The 16,491-nt window shown below is 36.5% G+C and overlaps 1 protein-coding gene across 2 annotated transcripts in view; it reads right to left on the reverse strand.

Annotated features, from left to right (window-relative positions):
- Positions 1-1,453: 1,453 nt before the first annotated feature.
- LOC102603001 (calmodulin-binding transcription activator 4-like) overlaps positions 1,454-16,491 on the reverse strand; it is a 20,090-nt gene continuing 5,052 nt past the window's right edge. Inside the window, exons 2-13 of one of the 2 annotated variants that reach the window (XM_006341840.2) lie at positions 15,661-15,786; positions 15,371-15,486; positions 15,031-15,119; positions 14,748-14,793; positions 13,940-14,366; positions 13,054-13,184; positions 12,672-12,762; positions 12,319-12,539; positions 11,026-11,711; positions 5,388-5,973; positions 4,869-5,159; positions 1,454-1,802 (exon numbers count right to left, since the gene is read on the reverse strand). In XM_006341840.2, the coding sequence (XP_006341902.1) occupies positions 1,713-1,802; positions 4,869-5,159; positions 5,388-5,973; positions 11,026-11,711; positions 12,319-12,539; positions 12,672-12,762; positions 13,054-13,184; positions 13,940-14,366; positions 14,748-14,793; positions 15,031-15,119; positions 15,371-15,486; positions 15,661-15,786 (2,900 nt within the window). In that variant the 3' untranslated portion in view covers positions 1,454-1,712. Of the gene's footprint in view, positions 1,803-4,868; positions 5,160-5,387; positions 5,974-11,025; positions 11,712-12,318; positions 12,540-12,671; positions 12,763-13,053; positions 13,185-13,939; positions 14,376-14,747; positions 14,794-15,030; positions 15,120-15,370; positions 15,487-15,660; positions 15,787-16,491 lie in introns of both variants that reach the window. The other variant, XM_006341839.2, reaches the window with a different exon arrangement.

Below are 16,491 nucleotides of genomic sequence, written 5' to 3' on the forward strand. Positions count from 1 at the left end.
GGTGTTGTGTGTGGGGGGGGGGGGGGGGGTGTTGTGTGTTAAAGAAAATGAAAATTTTCAAAAACAAACTTTTAAATATCTTTTTGGAAAGTGGGGATAGGGATAAATCCGGAAAAAAAATCTAAATTTGATCTGTTTTTCAAAAATAAAATTTTAAGTTGTTAATTTTCTTTTGTTGGCGGAGGGGCTAGTTTGGGTGCGGGGATGGGGGTGTTGTGGGTTAAAGAAAATGAAAATTTTCAAAAACAAACTTTTAAATATCACTTTGGAAAGCGGGGATAGGGATAAATCGGAAAAGAAAATGAAAATTTTCAAAAACAAACTTTTAAATATCTTTTTGGAAAGTGGGGATAGGGATAAATCCGGAAAAAAAATCTAAATTTGATCTGTTTTTCAAAAATAAAATTTTAAGTTGTTAATTTTCTTTTGTTGGCGGAGGGGCTAGTTTGGGTGCGGGGATGGGGGTGTTGTGGGTTAAAGAAAATGAAAATTTTCAAAAACAAACTTTTAAATATCTTTTTGGAAAGCAGGGATAGGGATAAATCGAAAAAAAAATAATCTAAATTTGATCTATTTTTCAAAGGGACATAATAAATTAATTTTTTTTAAAAAACAAAATTTTAAAAATTTTATTTTTTTTGAATGGGAGGGTCGGGGTACAGAGTGAGGTCAGAAAAAAAAATATAATTTGAGGAAAATAAATTTATTTGAAAAACATTTTTCAAAACATTTAAGTCAATCAAATATGAGAAAATTAAGAAACATTTTTTTAGAAAGAGAGATGAAATGAGTAAAGTAAAGGAGAAAGTAAATAAAAAAGAAAAGTCAAAGGTGGATTTATTTTTTTGGAGGCAAATTTAGGTGGTTTTGGAGCCAAGAGGTTATTGTTGTCATTTGCATCATTTCCTGCCATTCGTGCCAAAATTCGTTCGTGCCATTTAGTTTTACCGATTCAGAAATAGCTCTAAAATGGGTTGATTTTGATATTTTGTCTAGCGTAATAAAAACTTACAAAATAGGTTTCATAAAGGGTGTCTTGATTTTTTTGCCTGCTTAACAAATTTTGTTCATAAAGCAGACGTTCAAAAAGGTAAACCTGCACAATTGACCAAAATTTGTCTTATAGTAAAAGTTAGAACTAGGTATGTTGTCAATTAGACATAAGTGGTACCTTTTACCCCTAAAACAAAAGTTTGAGTATTCTATAAGTTATTAGACATAAGTTGTACCTTTCACCGCTAAAACATAAGTTTTAGAGTATTCTATAAGTTAGACTAAATGAAATAGTGTAAATTGTTTTCCATAAGTACACTGTTTTCCATAAGACATAAATTATTTTTTTAAAGCCAGAGATACATTATGTCTCTGGATTTTTTCAAGTTAAGGTCATTTTAAAAAGAAAAAAATTATAACAGGCAGAGAAAAAAATCAAGACAAACACTTTGGAACAGACTCATAATATTTCTGAGCTTCCATGAATAAATTAAGAAAAGACTGCAAGAATATGTACAATAGCGAAAGAAATTTCAAACTGATCTGCCTGCAGGCACTAAATGAAGAAAAAGGTTGTTTCAACTTCCAACCTTAATACAAATTATAACAAGCACCTATAAAATACTTCACCCATAACAACAGATAACATTCAAAACTGAACTGAAGCATGTAATACATTGATAAATTCATCCACAACTAAGGGGATGACATTAGAATCTCTATGAATGATATACATCGTTGATTTTTGCATTGGAGATGTCACTGTGTGCAGTGGATATTGCATCACTCTTCGCTCCTGCAAGCTCAGCCTGCCACATGGTGAACAAGATTATTTGACATTATTTCCTGATTACAAAAGGAACCAAGAAGCTTCCCTCTAGGAACTATGCCTGTGGTTTAAGCCACCCAGATATAGGGGGGGGGGAGGGGAACTAGCTTTACTATGCCTGGAGTTTAAGCCAGTCAGTTGTAATTGAAATTGAACTTATGTGCTGCTTGGGTGTATGCAAAAGCAGGCAATCCAACAATAGCCAACTAAGTTGCTGACTTTTCACTTTTGACATTTTTGAAGAGTCCAAGCAAACATAGATTACACTTATTGCCAGTACATAATGGATATCATATGGACAAAATGCATCGCCCATGATGTATAAGTTCAGATATATAGCAAGTTAAAAGGAAAATGGAGAGGAAACAGGCGGATCCCGGATTTTAAGGTTGTGGGTGCTCCCTTGGCTACTAATCACAAAATATAAGCAAACAATATTATGAATTGTCATTAAAAGGACAATCATATTTAAACACAATAAGAAAAAAATACAAAAAAACTAAAATAAATATTATTTTGAATAACGGAAAAGTTTTTTTATTTTTATAAAACCTTTTTTTAAGGAAAAATTAGCAAAAAGACAGCGAAAGAAAGTGAGAAAGAGAAAAAAGAACAATCAGCACAGGGAGAGAAAAATAAAAGAAAGTCTAAATAATATAAAAAAGTAGGAAGAGAAGAGTTGGACTTTAAAATTTTAAAAAATGTCATCGTGGGAATCAAACCCGAATGCAACAGATGCAATATACAACTTTGAGCACTCACAAAGGACCGCTGCAACAATCAACTACTTGATGACTGGGTGGTTACTATTTAATTTTATACAATTCATTCCATTTTTTATATAAATATATATAGTTCGATACGAGATTAATGGGTGCTCGAGCACCCAGAAGCTTCAATGTGGGTCCGCCCTAGGAGTAAAAGTCTGATAAACAAGAACATTGATGGATTTAGTTTAACATGAAATGAATCTATACATAAATAAGGTGATGTGACATTTCCCTATGGCCTAGAAAATCAAATCTTTCATTTTCAATTTTTTGACATTTTCCCTATTTTTCTTCACTTATGTGCTACTAAGAAAAAATCTCTTAAAATAATTACTCAATATTAACTATCATTAATTGTATTTCCCTCTCTTTAATAACCTTTAAGACCTTTTAACTTATTAAAAAAATCTAAAACTGCCAAACATTTAATCTATTAAAATGGAAAAGACATTCCACAAAATGAAAGATGAAGCTTCAATTTTCTAAATCTTTCATCTTCCAAAACTGCATGCAGTTTCCTGTAACTCATGCCATATTATTTGTCATACTTAATGAACAACAAAGAGGTCTTGTCTGCTTATAAGAGGATCATGCCAAAGCGTATTGAGTCAATCTTAGGCAGCAACAATTGACAGCTATATATATGTTTTGAGCTTAGATTTTGTTTAGGCAATGTGAGTTATGAAGGGAAAAGTTGAGGCTAGCTGTAATAATCCTGAAGGTCATTTTTAGAATTTTCTAGAAAATTATCATTTTATCCCTCCTCATAGTTGCCTGAGTCGTGTTTGATAAGCTTTTGAATTAATTTGAAACCGGATCGTAAAGTTGAGATTTTTGAAAAATTTGGAGTTTTGGAAGCGTTTAAGTTGAAATGGTCGACTTTAGTCAACTTTGTTGTTCCGAGTCTCGGAATGGAATTCCGTCAGTTCCATAAGCTTTGGAACATGCTTTTGAGGTTAGCAAGACTATTGGCTTAGGTCTTGAGGTAATTAAATGAGTTTTGGAAAAGTTTTTGTGTTTTGAAAGTTCAAAGCATAACATAGTTGACCAAAGTCAACATTTGGTGATAGCAAGCTCGGAATGGAATTTCGACAGTTCCATTAGCTCCAGAATGTGGTTTTTGATGTAGATGTAATATTCTTGAAAGCAAGAATAGGCATCTCATTGAGACTGCTTGCACTCTCTTCATTGAATCCCATGTTCCGCGCATTTTTTGGGAGATGCAGTCCTTGCATCTTGTTATTTAATTAATAGAATGCCCTCATCTTCTATTCAAAATTAGGTTCCACATTCCATATTGTTTCCTCACTTACATCTTTACTCTATCCCCCCCTCGTGTCTTTGGGAGCACATGCTTTGTTCATAACTTAGCCCCTGGTAAAGATAAATTAGCCCCTCGTGCTCTCAAATGTGTCTTTCATGCTTACTCTCGAGTTCAAAAAGGGTACGTTGTTATTCACTTGATCTTCATCGATACCTTATGTCCGTTGATGTCACATTCTTTGAATCTTACTATACATCATCTGATAATTCTGATACCTCAGGTCTTACCCGTATCAACTTTTGAGGAATCTACAGTTTCTTCTACATCTCCAGTTGTAGTGCCACCACTCCTAACTTATCATCATCGTACGCGCCCAACACTAGTCCCAAATGATTCATATCATGCGCCAGACTCTACTCCTACAGCGGACTTGCCTCCCTCTAGCCAACCGGTTGCACTTCAAAAAGGTATATGATCCACTAGAAATATTAACCCACATTATACTTTCTTGAGTTATCATCGTTTCTCATCACTCCATTATGCCTTTGTATCATCTTTGTCCTCTATTTCCATTACCAAGACTACAGGTGAAGCACTTTCTTATTTTGGATGGAGGCAGACTATGCTTGATTAGGCAGATGGGAGCAACACTGACACATTTATTCAGGGAGCAGAACAGGGTGGTGGATGCAATGGCGAAGGCGGGAGCTAGGCAGGGAAGCATGAGGAACCCCACCCTTTTTGAAGTTCCTCCTGTGTGTGCCACACAAATGCTAGCAGTAGACATGTCAGGAACTTTTTTTGTAAGAACAATTTCAAGCCATAATGGCGAACAAAATGGCCATACCACGGTCAGTTTTATTCAAGTGGGGAATGCCCCTCATGCATGTAACACACCAATTTAATATATAAATATCATTTTTTAACCCAAAAAAAGTTGTTGAAGTCAGCGGATCAAGTAGATTTAACTATTTTTATACTATGATAGATGCTAGATGGACGATTCACTGACCTTAGCTTGTCGATACTTTTCAAGAATGCGGCGATATTGCTGGCGTGCTTCTGGAGAGTCAACCATCGATAGCACTCTAGAGACAGCCTCATTAATAGAAGCATCCACTGACTGTTTGCGGAACAACTTGAGAATGTCTTCGTTCTCACTTTCCTCGATGGGTTCATCTTCTAGTCGGAATCCCCGAAGACCAACACCCCGTCGACGCCACCTTAGCACCACCTTCTCTAAAATACCCACAGCCCAACATACCTTGTATTCCATTCTAACCTGATATCCTCGTACATGAGCCTGCCATGATAATCACAAAGGTCAGAACCTCTTTCTGCTTTACAGATTATTGTCTAAGCTGCAATATCCTCCCAACCCCACTCAATAAAAATGAGGGCAGCTAAAAGATGTAACATCTAAATTGGTGACATATTTTTCATTAAAAGTTTGTCTTCTTTAGTTTCTCAAAGATAGGTTGTTACAAATCAGGTTCGGAATGTCTATACTGCTTTCAAACAAATAAAGCACCTGTATCTTCACTACTTTCTGGCGAAATACAAGGAAGTCTTTCCGGCCTTTCCATCCCCGATATTTCTTCTGAATAGATAATGCTGCTGAGTTATAGTCCCGCATATTACGGAATGCCAACTTTGAGGCAGCTGAAAGCCCAAGAACATCGTTTGAGAGGATACAATATTCATCTCTGCAAGTGGTAGCAACATGCGCAGCTTCTCTCAGTCGTCTCTTCCTGAATGAATGTGCTCGGAATGCAGATTGTATGCGAGCAGCAGCCTGAGCTGCATTGCGGACTGCATCTAAAGTGTCCTTTAGAGAAAGCTGATCCTCGTGTGTGACAGGACTCATGGTTGTTATATTACTGATAGTTTTTTCTGCTTCAATATCAGCAGTCCCCTTTGAGACCTCACTTTCCTCTAATGTGAGGGACGTCAAATGACTGGTGAGAGCCACCTCTGAAAGATAACCTGCAACTCCCTTGTGACCGCAACTAGAAGCAATTGATGCAGCAGTTTTACCAAACGGATCTTGTGATGACGGATCAGTAACAGCTCCAGCAAATGCACCAGATGCTATGAGTGATGCAACCATTTTTTCCCTAACACAAGTAAGCAGTTAGAATAGAATCGGCTTATGTATTAATGCATCAGACACTGCAAGGAATAGCCGTAGCAACTGCACTGCACATGCAAACAGTAACACAGAGAGACAATAAGACAGACATCTAACAGAGACTGTTCTAATAGACAAGCAAATATTATAATTACTAAGCTATGGTAGTGAAGAACAAAACAAATATAAGAACAAGTAATCCTATCAGGCAGGCTTCTCTCTGCACTTCTCCAAAACATTGCAAGAAAGCTATAGGGTTAAGCAATTCATAGGCACAAAAACCCTCATTTTGCCCCTCAGAACATTCAGCAGTGTGCACCACTGTTCCTGGAGGCAGTATTGAGACCAAGCATGAAAACCCTAACAAAACACGGTAGACATTAGCATTTCATGTCTGGCCACACCAGGGGTTCTCATCAAAATCCGTGCAATAAAGTACTTCAAACCTATTCTTTTCATGTTATCAATAAATCACAACGAAATTGGAAGTGCAAATTCTGCACGCATTTTGTGGACTTACAAATTAATATGGTAATTATTCTTCACATAAAGATGTTTTAACCAAGAGATTGAATCCAACAACCTTCATCTTTATTTTTCCTATAGAATTTTTTTTCGCAGTATTGACCAATTTTCTTTATAACACTTCAAGAAGTATCATAACTCATAAGAAACTTCATGTTTATTTTTCCTACGTACTCTTTTGTCGACAACACCAATTTCATTCAATAAAAATTGTAAGAAGTATCATAAGGAAATAGAGTAATACACGGCTTTTTCTCCAGGTCAATAAAGTCATGATACTCTTAATTTACAATGTTAACGGATTTACATGAACCGATACAGCTTTTTCACCTAGTCTTTCTAGGATTAGTCCTTATATTTGGGTGTATAGGTCTTACTTCCAAATCCAATTATTCTGGCTTTTTCCAGGGGATTGGTTCTCGTTTTAGGTTATAAACCATTATTCTAAATATATTTGACTTCTTAAATATCTTTAATGCGATAAGACTAGAAATGAGGATAACGGGGATAAGGTGGGAGTGGCCTCTATGGTGGACAAGATGAGGGAAGTGAGACTGAATTTGAACATGTGAAGAGGAGAGGCATAGACGCACCAGTGAGGAGGTGTGAGGGGTATAGAGGGTAGAGGAAGAGCCAGAGGTAGACTGTTAGGACCTCTTTAGTCTACCAACGGTTGACACATGGCAAATTTAAGGAAATGAGAAAGTAGATTACTTCAGCTTATAAGTTATTTACCTTTTATTTATGTGTAGTAGTTGTTTGTAGTAGATTACTACAACTTTTAAGTTACTCCCTCTTGGCTCTGTCCCAATTTATGTGATACATTTCATTTTTCGAGAGTCAAACAGTTTAAGTTTGACTGGAAATTTGCGCATGAAATCTTCAAATTTTTTGAAATAAAATTTATATATTTGTAAACTATATAAGAAGTACTATAAGTCACAATAATTGACAATCCAAAATATTAAAAAGATATATGAAAAATTTACGGTCAAAGATAGACTTGTTTGAATCTCAAAATTTGAAATGTGTCACATAAATTGGGACGGAGGGAGGATTTATTTTTCCTATTTCTGTGTAGCAGTTGTTGCAGTAAGGAGGTTATTTCCCCATTTTCTCATTTCAGTTGTAGTAGGAAGTTATTTCCTTGTTTTTAGATGGGTAGTTAATCCACCAGTGTTGTATTTAGTGTTATTTGAATTCAGTGATATGATAAGCAGAAAATTATTCAAGTTTTTGAGTACTTCAAACTCAAGAGATTCTCAGTTCTCTTTTAACAAACCAACATCATAGATCATAGGAAGCAAACATCTAATTTCATATTGCAGTGTCCAATAACTAAATCTTTAACACCGGACCGTAACAACTTGGTATTAGAGATGGGAGTTATGGGAGACCAAATTCAACATCAACTAGCACAACTGTTGAACTTGTTCAAAGAAGAACGTCGTCAATTTAGCCAGACAGGAAGCAACAAATGTTCGCTTGGATGCACTCTCAAAGGATTTAGCAAATTCAAAGGTCAATTAAACTGAACATACAAGAATCGCGGTTGGAAGGGTAAAAGGGTCTGGGTCAAAAGCCGGATGAAGTTTCATCACTCCTCGACACGCAAAGATGGATTTCCCATAATTTAATGGCCAAGAGGACCCTTTGGAATGGTTGAGCAGATGTGAACACTTCTTTCGAAACCAACAAACTCCGAAAGAAGAAAAGGTTGGACTTGCTTCTTTTTATTTAAGAGGGCAATGCATAACTTTGGTTTCGGTTAGAATAGGAATATATATATATATATATATATATATATATAATCCTTCTTAGAATAGAAAAAGTAATAGGAATAGTAAGTCATTTCCTACTTGGTAAAGGATTGTATTGTAGTGTCTATAAATAGGCTCTCTATGTAATAATGTAGATACAACAATTCAATAATATTCTTTTTCAATATTTCTCACATGGTATCAAAGCCAAATTCAATGATGGAGTCAGGTTCAGTGGTTAAACCAGGTTAAAGACGGGCGTTCCTCTTGGCGGGTGTAGTTCTAGCCGCGACCTATTTGACAGTAATGAAGATTTTGTTGTAGTTAGAGCACTTTCCGGCAACGCTGCAGTGTGAAGAAGTCTATATGGAGCAACCACCTAATTTTGTTGCTCAGGGAGAGTTTAGTAGCCTTTGTATGTTGATTATGTAAGTCACTCTATGGTCTGCAACAATCTTCTCAAGCTTAGTTTGGGAAGTTCAACACTGTATTTCATGAATTTATCACTTTGTGTTTTATTGATATTATGCATCAAACCCAGTATTTCATGAGAAGACCAATCACATTAAAATTGATTGACATTATGCATCAAACTCAATATTTCATGAGAAGACTTAGCATATTGAGATTAACTATCAATTTTGTGAAGTATAATGATCAACTTGCAGATATCCCACCAAGCCCCTCAACGACCCTCATATTAATTATATGTGTACCAAGCTAGGTACATGACTTGTATGCAGCAGCTTGAGGGGGAATGATAGAATAGGAATAGGTATATATAATCTTACTTAGAATAGAAATAAGAATAGAAAAAGTAATGGAGTAGGAATAGGAATAGTAAGTCGTTTCATACTTGGTAAAGGATTGTAGTGTCTATAAATAGGGTTTCTACGTAATAATGTAGATACAACAATTCAATAATATTTTCTTTCAATATTTCTCACAGTTTCTTTAACTAGAGAAGGATATGCCCCAGCCGTCTTGGGATGAATTCAAACGTAATTGTAACCTTCGTTTTGGGCCACCAATCAGAAGTAATTGGCTAAGTTACGCCAGATCGAGTCTGTGGCAGATTACTAAGAAAAGTTTTAGTCAATTTTGTGGGCTAGTACACTCACAATCGCAAAAATGGAATTGTATATATGCGGTCTAGTGATTATATAGCAATTGGGGTTGAGTTGCATAACCCTCAAAATTTGGCTACAGCGATGAGTTTATCCCGCCTTTATGAACGCAAGCCTTCACAATTGTTAGATGCTTGAGATCAAAGACAACAGATTTCTCACCTCAACAACATGCCAGATTTGTGAAGAAACTGACCAAATCTGAAATGGAGGAAAGGCGACTTAAGAGACTTTGTCTCAACTGTGATGTGAACCATTTACTCGAGGTCATCAATGCAAGAAATTATTCTGGATTGACTCTATATACGATGAGGAAGAATTTTTCGGAAAAGAGGGAAATACCAATACTATCCACACTTCACGCTTGAGGACAGCGCGAATTGAAGGGGGTAGTAATGTTAGCACCCCTTTGGTCTACCAACAGTTTACACATGGAAGATTTAAGGAAATTAAAAGTAGATTACTTCAACTTATAAGTTTTTTATTTTTTAATTGTGTAGCAGTTGTTTGCAGTAGATTACTATAGCTTTTAAGTTATTTATTTTTCCTATTTCTTTGTAGCGATTGTTGTAGTAAGAAGGTTATTCCTCCACTTTCTCATTTCAGTTGTAGTAGGAAGTTATTTTCTTGCTTTTTAGATGGGTGGTTAATCCACCAGCTATGTTACTCAAACTCTTCAAAAATGTCAAAAGGGTGCATGTCGGATTCACCAAAAGTAGTGTATTCTTGGAGAATCCGACACGAGTGCGGCAACGAAAGTGAAGAGTCCGCGTTAGTCCACCAGCGTTGTATTTAGAGTTATTTGAATTCACTGAAATGATAAGCAGACATAATTTAAGTTTTTGAGTACTTCAAACTCAAGAAATTGCAAGTTGTCTAAACAAAACAGCACCATAGGTTATAGGAAGAAAACATCTAATTTCATATTGTTGCATCTGATAACTAGATCCTTAACATGGAACCATAACAACCTGGTATCAGAGATGAGAGTTATGGGAGACCAAATTCAACAAAGAACTATAACATAGACTAAAGAAGTATCGGGGAGAAGTGATAAGACAGGATATGATGCAGCTTCATGTTCCCGAGGACATGACCTTAGATAATAGGGTGTGGCTGATACGTATTAGGGTAGAAAGTTAGTAGGTAGTGTAGTATAGTGTTGTCTTTCTTAGGGTGGCTAGTGTTTGCCATGGTACTAGTTGGATTATTGTAGTTCGTGCTTTTTATTTTTATCATTATCTATTATTGATTTCAATAATCTATCCTAGTATGTCGTTTATTGTGTTTTGATTATTTTATTGTTGCTTTTGGCTCCTTTCTGGTAGACGTTGCAGTGTTTCCTTGTTACTTGCTATATTCTCTTCACTATTTCCTTCTTTGTACCTAGATTTGTTGCACTTGAGCCGACCGTTTTTCGGAAACAACCTCTCTACCTTCACGAGGTAGTGATAAGGTCTGCTACTTTCACGAGGTAGTTGTAAGGTCCGCACACATTCTATTCTCAGACCTTACTTGTGGGATTTCACTGGGTATGTTGTTGTTTATATTGTTAATTGAGTACCAAGCATATCATGGACAGTGAAGCCAGCAGTTAGTCAAACAAAAAAATGCTATTTTAGTTACCTTCCAAAGCGTGCAGCCCAGTGCAGGGCAGTCCAGCCACGAATATCACGGAAGTTAGCACTTACTCCAGCATTTAAAACTGGGTGCAAAGCCCACTCAAACCCCAGGCCAGCAATCATGTGAACTATTCCTTGATCTTTCCTGGACAAGGAATAGCCCATTTCGTTATTTTGTACTTGCAATTTGGATGAAAGCCACTGTTGCAACTTGTTTTTCAAAAGCTCTTGTAGAAGCCAATCAATGGTTACGGTTGATGTTGAAGTGCCAAATAAAAGAGATTCAATAACTTGGCTCCATGAATCTTCGCTTGCTTTGGACTTCTCCAAGATATCATTGCTCGACTCAGAACCATCTCCTCTCTGCACTGATGAGTCGGATAGAAGCATCTGCACAAATCTGACAAGTAGCAACAGTTCCTCTGAACTCTTAGAAGCTCCTCCTACTTCAGGTACAACATTTTGACCACGATCATCAAGCTTAGCACGGTATTCAAACTCTCTTACTTCACTGCATGGCGTCCTATTGCCAGTAGTAACACAAAGTGCGACTTTACCTGGCAAGTGAGGAGGCGCCTGGCAGCGGATCGCACCTTCCTTAATGATCTGAACAGGAACTTCAATATCACCAAACATACAAGTCCACGTGTACTCTGATGGATTGCAGAGATACGATCCAACTATAACTACCTGCACCAAATAGATTGAAGTTCAAATAACTGGATAATGAAACATCCTGACAAAATTAAACTTTCACCACATCCTCAATGGAACATCTGATTTCCCAGGATTTTCAGGATATTCAGAAGAATAAGGTACCCAGAAGTGGACTTGGAAGAGCTTTCATCAAAACACAAACTTCAGATATGCCAGATCATTTGACAATGGAGACAATTTATTTACAAGTTTGAACTCTACAAATGAAGTCAAAGATCACGGAGCTTGAGATTGCACATCTCTAAGGTTAACAAATTATATTTGACTTAGTCACCGTGAATTGGTTAACAAAGCTGGTTAAATATTTCACGCATTTGTAAGCAATACATAGAAAAAAGGTTGTCGGCAGTGATAATGGTATTAGCTTGCTGGAAAACAACTCATGAACTTCAAGAATTGCTTTGTTAGAGCATAAAACTAAACTAAAATTATTGAAATGGCCTAAAGTGTATATAAGGAGGCAGATGTGATGTTGGCATTACTTGCACAAGCTGAAAAGAAATATTCAACACAACAAAAATTGGACAGTCGAAATGTTCAACAATAACCACGTAAAGAATCACTAAATCCTGAAGCATACCTTTGTTGCATCAGATGCATAACTCCAATCAGGAGATATATCATGAATAGTAAATTTCTGCTTCTGGACAATTGTTAAGCTCGTATTAGCTTCAAAAGAAATTCCAATCTGATCTTGGTCAAATATTGTTGTACACTGGTCAGGATAGGATCCAAAAGTATTTATTTGTGCACGTGCAAGATACTTGAAATCGTCGACTTGCTTAAGATTTGTCACAGAAGCTACAAAGCAACAGGGGCTTCTTTTCTGAGATTAAGATATTATGCAAGATTCTAGGTAGAAGATATAATTAATCATCTGAATTTTCCAACTTATCGAAAAAGAATCATCTGGATTTTCAAAAGGAAGCTTACATTCCAGAGCTTCCTTTCCACCAATTTTAGGCCACCTATCGCTTTTTGTTGCTTCTATTGATTCACTTCCTGACGAAGTTTGTAGCATTCCCTGAGTGAGTGCAGATGTTAGCCAGAAGATAGAGAATGAAGCGAATATTGAATTAAATGGTTATCAGAGGCAGAAGAATTATTGGGGAAGCCCAGAAATATAATCAAATATGATTTATATATTTAGTGAGCCACTTTGAGCACATGAAAGTTCTACTAATCTTACACAGCATCATCTGCAGTGACAAGAAGCAAGGACTCAATAGTCCTAATGACACACGGGTGCAAGTGACCATGCAAATAAAAGAACAGGCATAATATATAAAAGTTAATTCCAAAGACACTTCCTCACATTCTCGTCCAACTTTTCAAAACATTTGGCTTGTGACTGAGCAGCCGGAGAGCTCCTGCAGTGATCCAGCATCTCTTTCCACATGTTAGCATCCAGGTTCAAAAGCTGATCCGGAGATTCACTGCTCTCACCTATAAATGACACTATTATCAGTATTCCTTAGTATTTTCTGCTTCTAAATTAGAAATACATGAGCTCTTAGTACTTGCTGCTACGAAATTAGAATGCATGAGCGCTCAAGAAAAGGCAGATAGAAAGTCTCAGACATAGCAGTATATGTCAATGTCCAGCACCAGCATCGTGTCACCGCTGTTGATGCTATCAGAAACCAAAAAGGTTTCACTTAAAGAATTATTTGTAGATAACTAAAAACAAATAAAACTTAAGAAAAAAGAGGTACACTTTGATTTGCTATCTTCCAAAAAATATGACAAGTAATGTGTTCAAAAAACATTTTCGCAACCACGAGGGAACAGTCTAGGAAACAACTAAATGGCCTCAGTTATCTAACTCGTGACTGAGCTGGCAGAAGCCAAGTTATCAATCAACATTCATCAGAAGTATGATAACTAGGGAAAATAAAAGGTGAAGGAATTCTTTTTAAGCACTACTTCTCAAACAAGCTATCAAAAGGACTAGCATTCAAACTAAAGACTCTCAATCGGGTATTGAGTCATAACAGTTTCAAGTCTAAGAACAACAAAACCTAGTGCACTAACCAAATTAACAAAATATTCACCTTGTTCGCATCAAGGCACAAGGAAAGAAGAAATCTCTGAATGTCGAGTTAGCATGATTAGAACAGGAATTCAATGCAGCGACATATAATAAAGATGTATATCTGCATCTAATAATAATCTCGAGGAGCGAAAAAATGACAGAAAACCTGAATGAGGCAGCAACAGAAGATTATTTGAATTGTCCTGGATCTGGACAAGTGAACTTTTGTCATGTACAACATTTTCAGCATCATTTGCGTTCTCAATCTCACTATAGAGTGAATAAATTTCCGGTGAGCTGTCATCATTTAAATTTAACTGCTCCTCAAGTCTTCGCAATGCTTGACTTATCTCAACCTTTGGTGAGTTGCTCACCCCCTCCATCATCCTGGTGATGTCTGAGACATTCATCCCATTACTATGGATAGCTGCATCAGAACAAATTTCCCCATATCCAGGTCTAGATCCATCCAGGTATTGTTGATAAGATTCACTACCAAGAACAGTGAAGCCTGGATGTTGAGTAGAATATAAGCTGGGACTCAGAGGGAAAGTAGAGGAAATTGGAGATGACTGTGACATGAATGCTGCAATCTGCCTCCCCTAGGGCCATAAGTGAAACTAGTGCTGTTAAGACTGCTTAAATAACTTAACATACTAGATCCTAATGTATTCCAACTGTAGCTAACAAACTGCTTAATTAGGCTGCACCAAACAAGTATAAGTTTCCTAGTATAGCATTGCAAGCTGAAAGCAATTACAAAAACTTCACCAGTCCAGTGTCAAATTGTTAGCAGCTTTGACATGAAAAATTACAGAACAAATAAAAAGAAGCAAAGCTTGAAACTAAGTTACTAAAGGTTAACAAAGCAGGAAGCCTTTCATTGATGTCTTGATGAAAATAGAGTTAAAATTAGTAGCAAGAGTCATGTCAGGAAATGGGATATTTGTACAATTGGGTTCCTGAAGACTGACCTTAGTTATATCTCTGTAGTGAACCAGAACAATGTGCTCGTATGCACTGCAAAACATGCGAAGTAGATCAAATAAAGAAAAAACAATCAGTTCCCGGTCCCACCTTTGTAAAAGAGAGAGAGATGAAAGGAAAGGGATCCCTTAAATTTTAGTTAAATTGCTAATGTGTGCTCCTTATCAATTCAGGTGCCCCAAACTCCCAAGGAGTTTGAGCATCTTTCTTAAACTGATCCAGATAAAGAAGCATGTGACTATATAACAGATCTACAGCAAGTAAACTCACGGATCCAATATCCAATAGCTGCGCCTCTGGAAATTAGAATTCTTCTCACCATGTGCATAATAACAATTTAGGGCTTCAGCGTTTCCAACCTGCAGCAGAAGAGAGAAACAGAAAACTTCTCACCTAATGACAAATATCAGGGAAACTCAAACATGAACATCTTAGGCATATTCTCTTTCTTTTCTTGCTTTTCAAGAGTTCATTAAGAGAATCAACCAACAAAAAAGTCTCTAGCTCAGGTGACTCACACCTCCCTCCACGTCAAATATTACAACAAATGTTTAGACAAGATTGTCATTTGCATTGTTCAATAAACATGACATTGTCCATCAATTGTTACCTTAAGCCGCTCATGTGCCTCTCCTACAGTTCTTCCATCCTTCTTTTTACGCCAATTATGACCATCTTTACGGAAGTACCTGAGGACCCTCTTATTAAAGAGAAACATAGATCCACCTGTTGATAACATCACCTCTGTAAGATAGCAGTGGCAAAAGAAGATAGCACAGCATGATTCTGACGTAAGGAGGTTACCACTAGATATGTTTTTAAAAAATGGGTCATTATTATGAATAGATATTATTCATCTTAATGAAATGGGAGCAAATATATAAAGAGGGAGGAGACTACTAGCTGGCTTTTGAGGTGGTTGATGCGCAAGTTGGTGATCGTCATGATTCTGTAGTATGAAGAGCACTTCTGCAGGTCTTAACCACCTAAAATGGCCTTCTCGAACCAAATCATTTATGTTGTATCCTGAAACATGAAATAGAAACAGTAGCTAAAATCTTCCAGTGCAGCAATTACGGCTCCTCAGAACCAATGTTCGAAGGGCGCAGCACATATAAGCACACATCAATAGTTTCCGAGGAAAAAAACTATTTTTAGGAAGAACCTGTTTAAAGTGTTATGACAAACTTTCACAGAATGGGTGGACGACAGTAAAGGCAACAGGATATGGGTTTTCTGTGTGTTGCGAAAGTAAAACCTTCTAAGCCAAAAAACAAGAACTTTTAACCTCATGTTCTTGCAGATTTCTGAAATTCATACCATGAGATACATATTCTTCTTAAACCTAAAGGCAGTAAACAGGACTGTTTCTCACTGATATATGGGTATCCTTATAGTTGGCAAACTAAGAAAAGGTTGTTACTGTGAGAAATATTGGAAAAGAATATTATTGAATTGTTGTTTACATTATTACATTGAGACCCTATTTATAGACCCTAGAATACAATCCTTTACCAAGTAGGATACTATTTAGTATTCCTATTTCTATTTCTATTCTTATTCCTGTTCTAATAGGATTGTATAAACTTATTCCTATTCTAATAGGATTGTATAAACCTATTCCTATTCTAATAGGATTGGTTAAACCTATTCCTATTCTAACACTCCCCCTCAAGCTAGTGCATACAATTCATGTACCTAGCTTGTTACAAATGTAATTAACACGAGGAC

Source organism: Solanum tuberosum, unplaced genomic scaffold (genome assembly GCF_000226075.1).
Source record: "Solanum tuberosum cultivar DM 1-3 516 R44 unplaced genomic scaffold, SolTub_3.0 scf00031, whole genome shotgun sequence".
Classification (NCBI taxonomy): domain Eukaryota; kingdom Viridiplantae; phylum Streptophyta; class Magnoliopsida; order Solanales; family Solanaceae; genus Solanum; species Solanum tuberosum.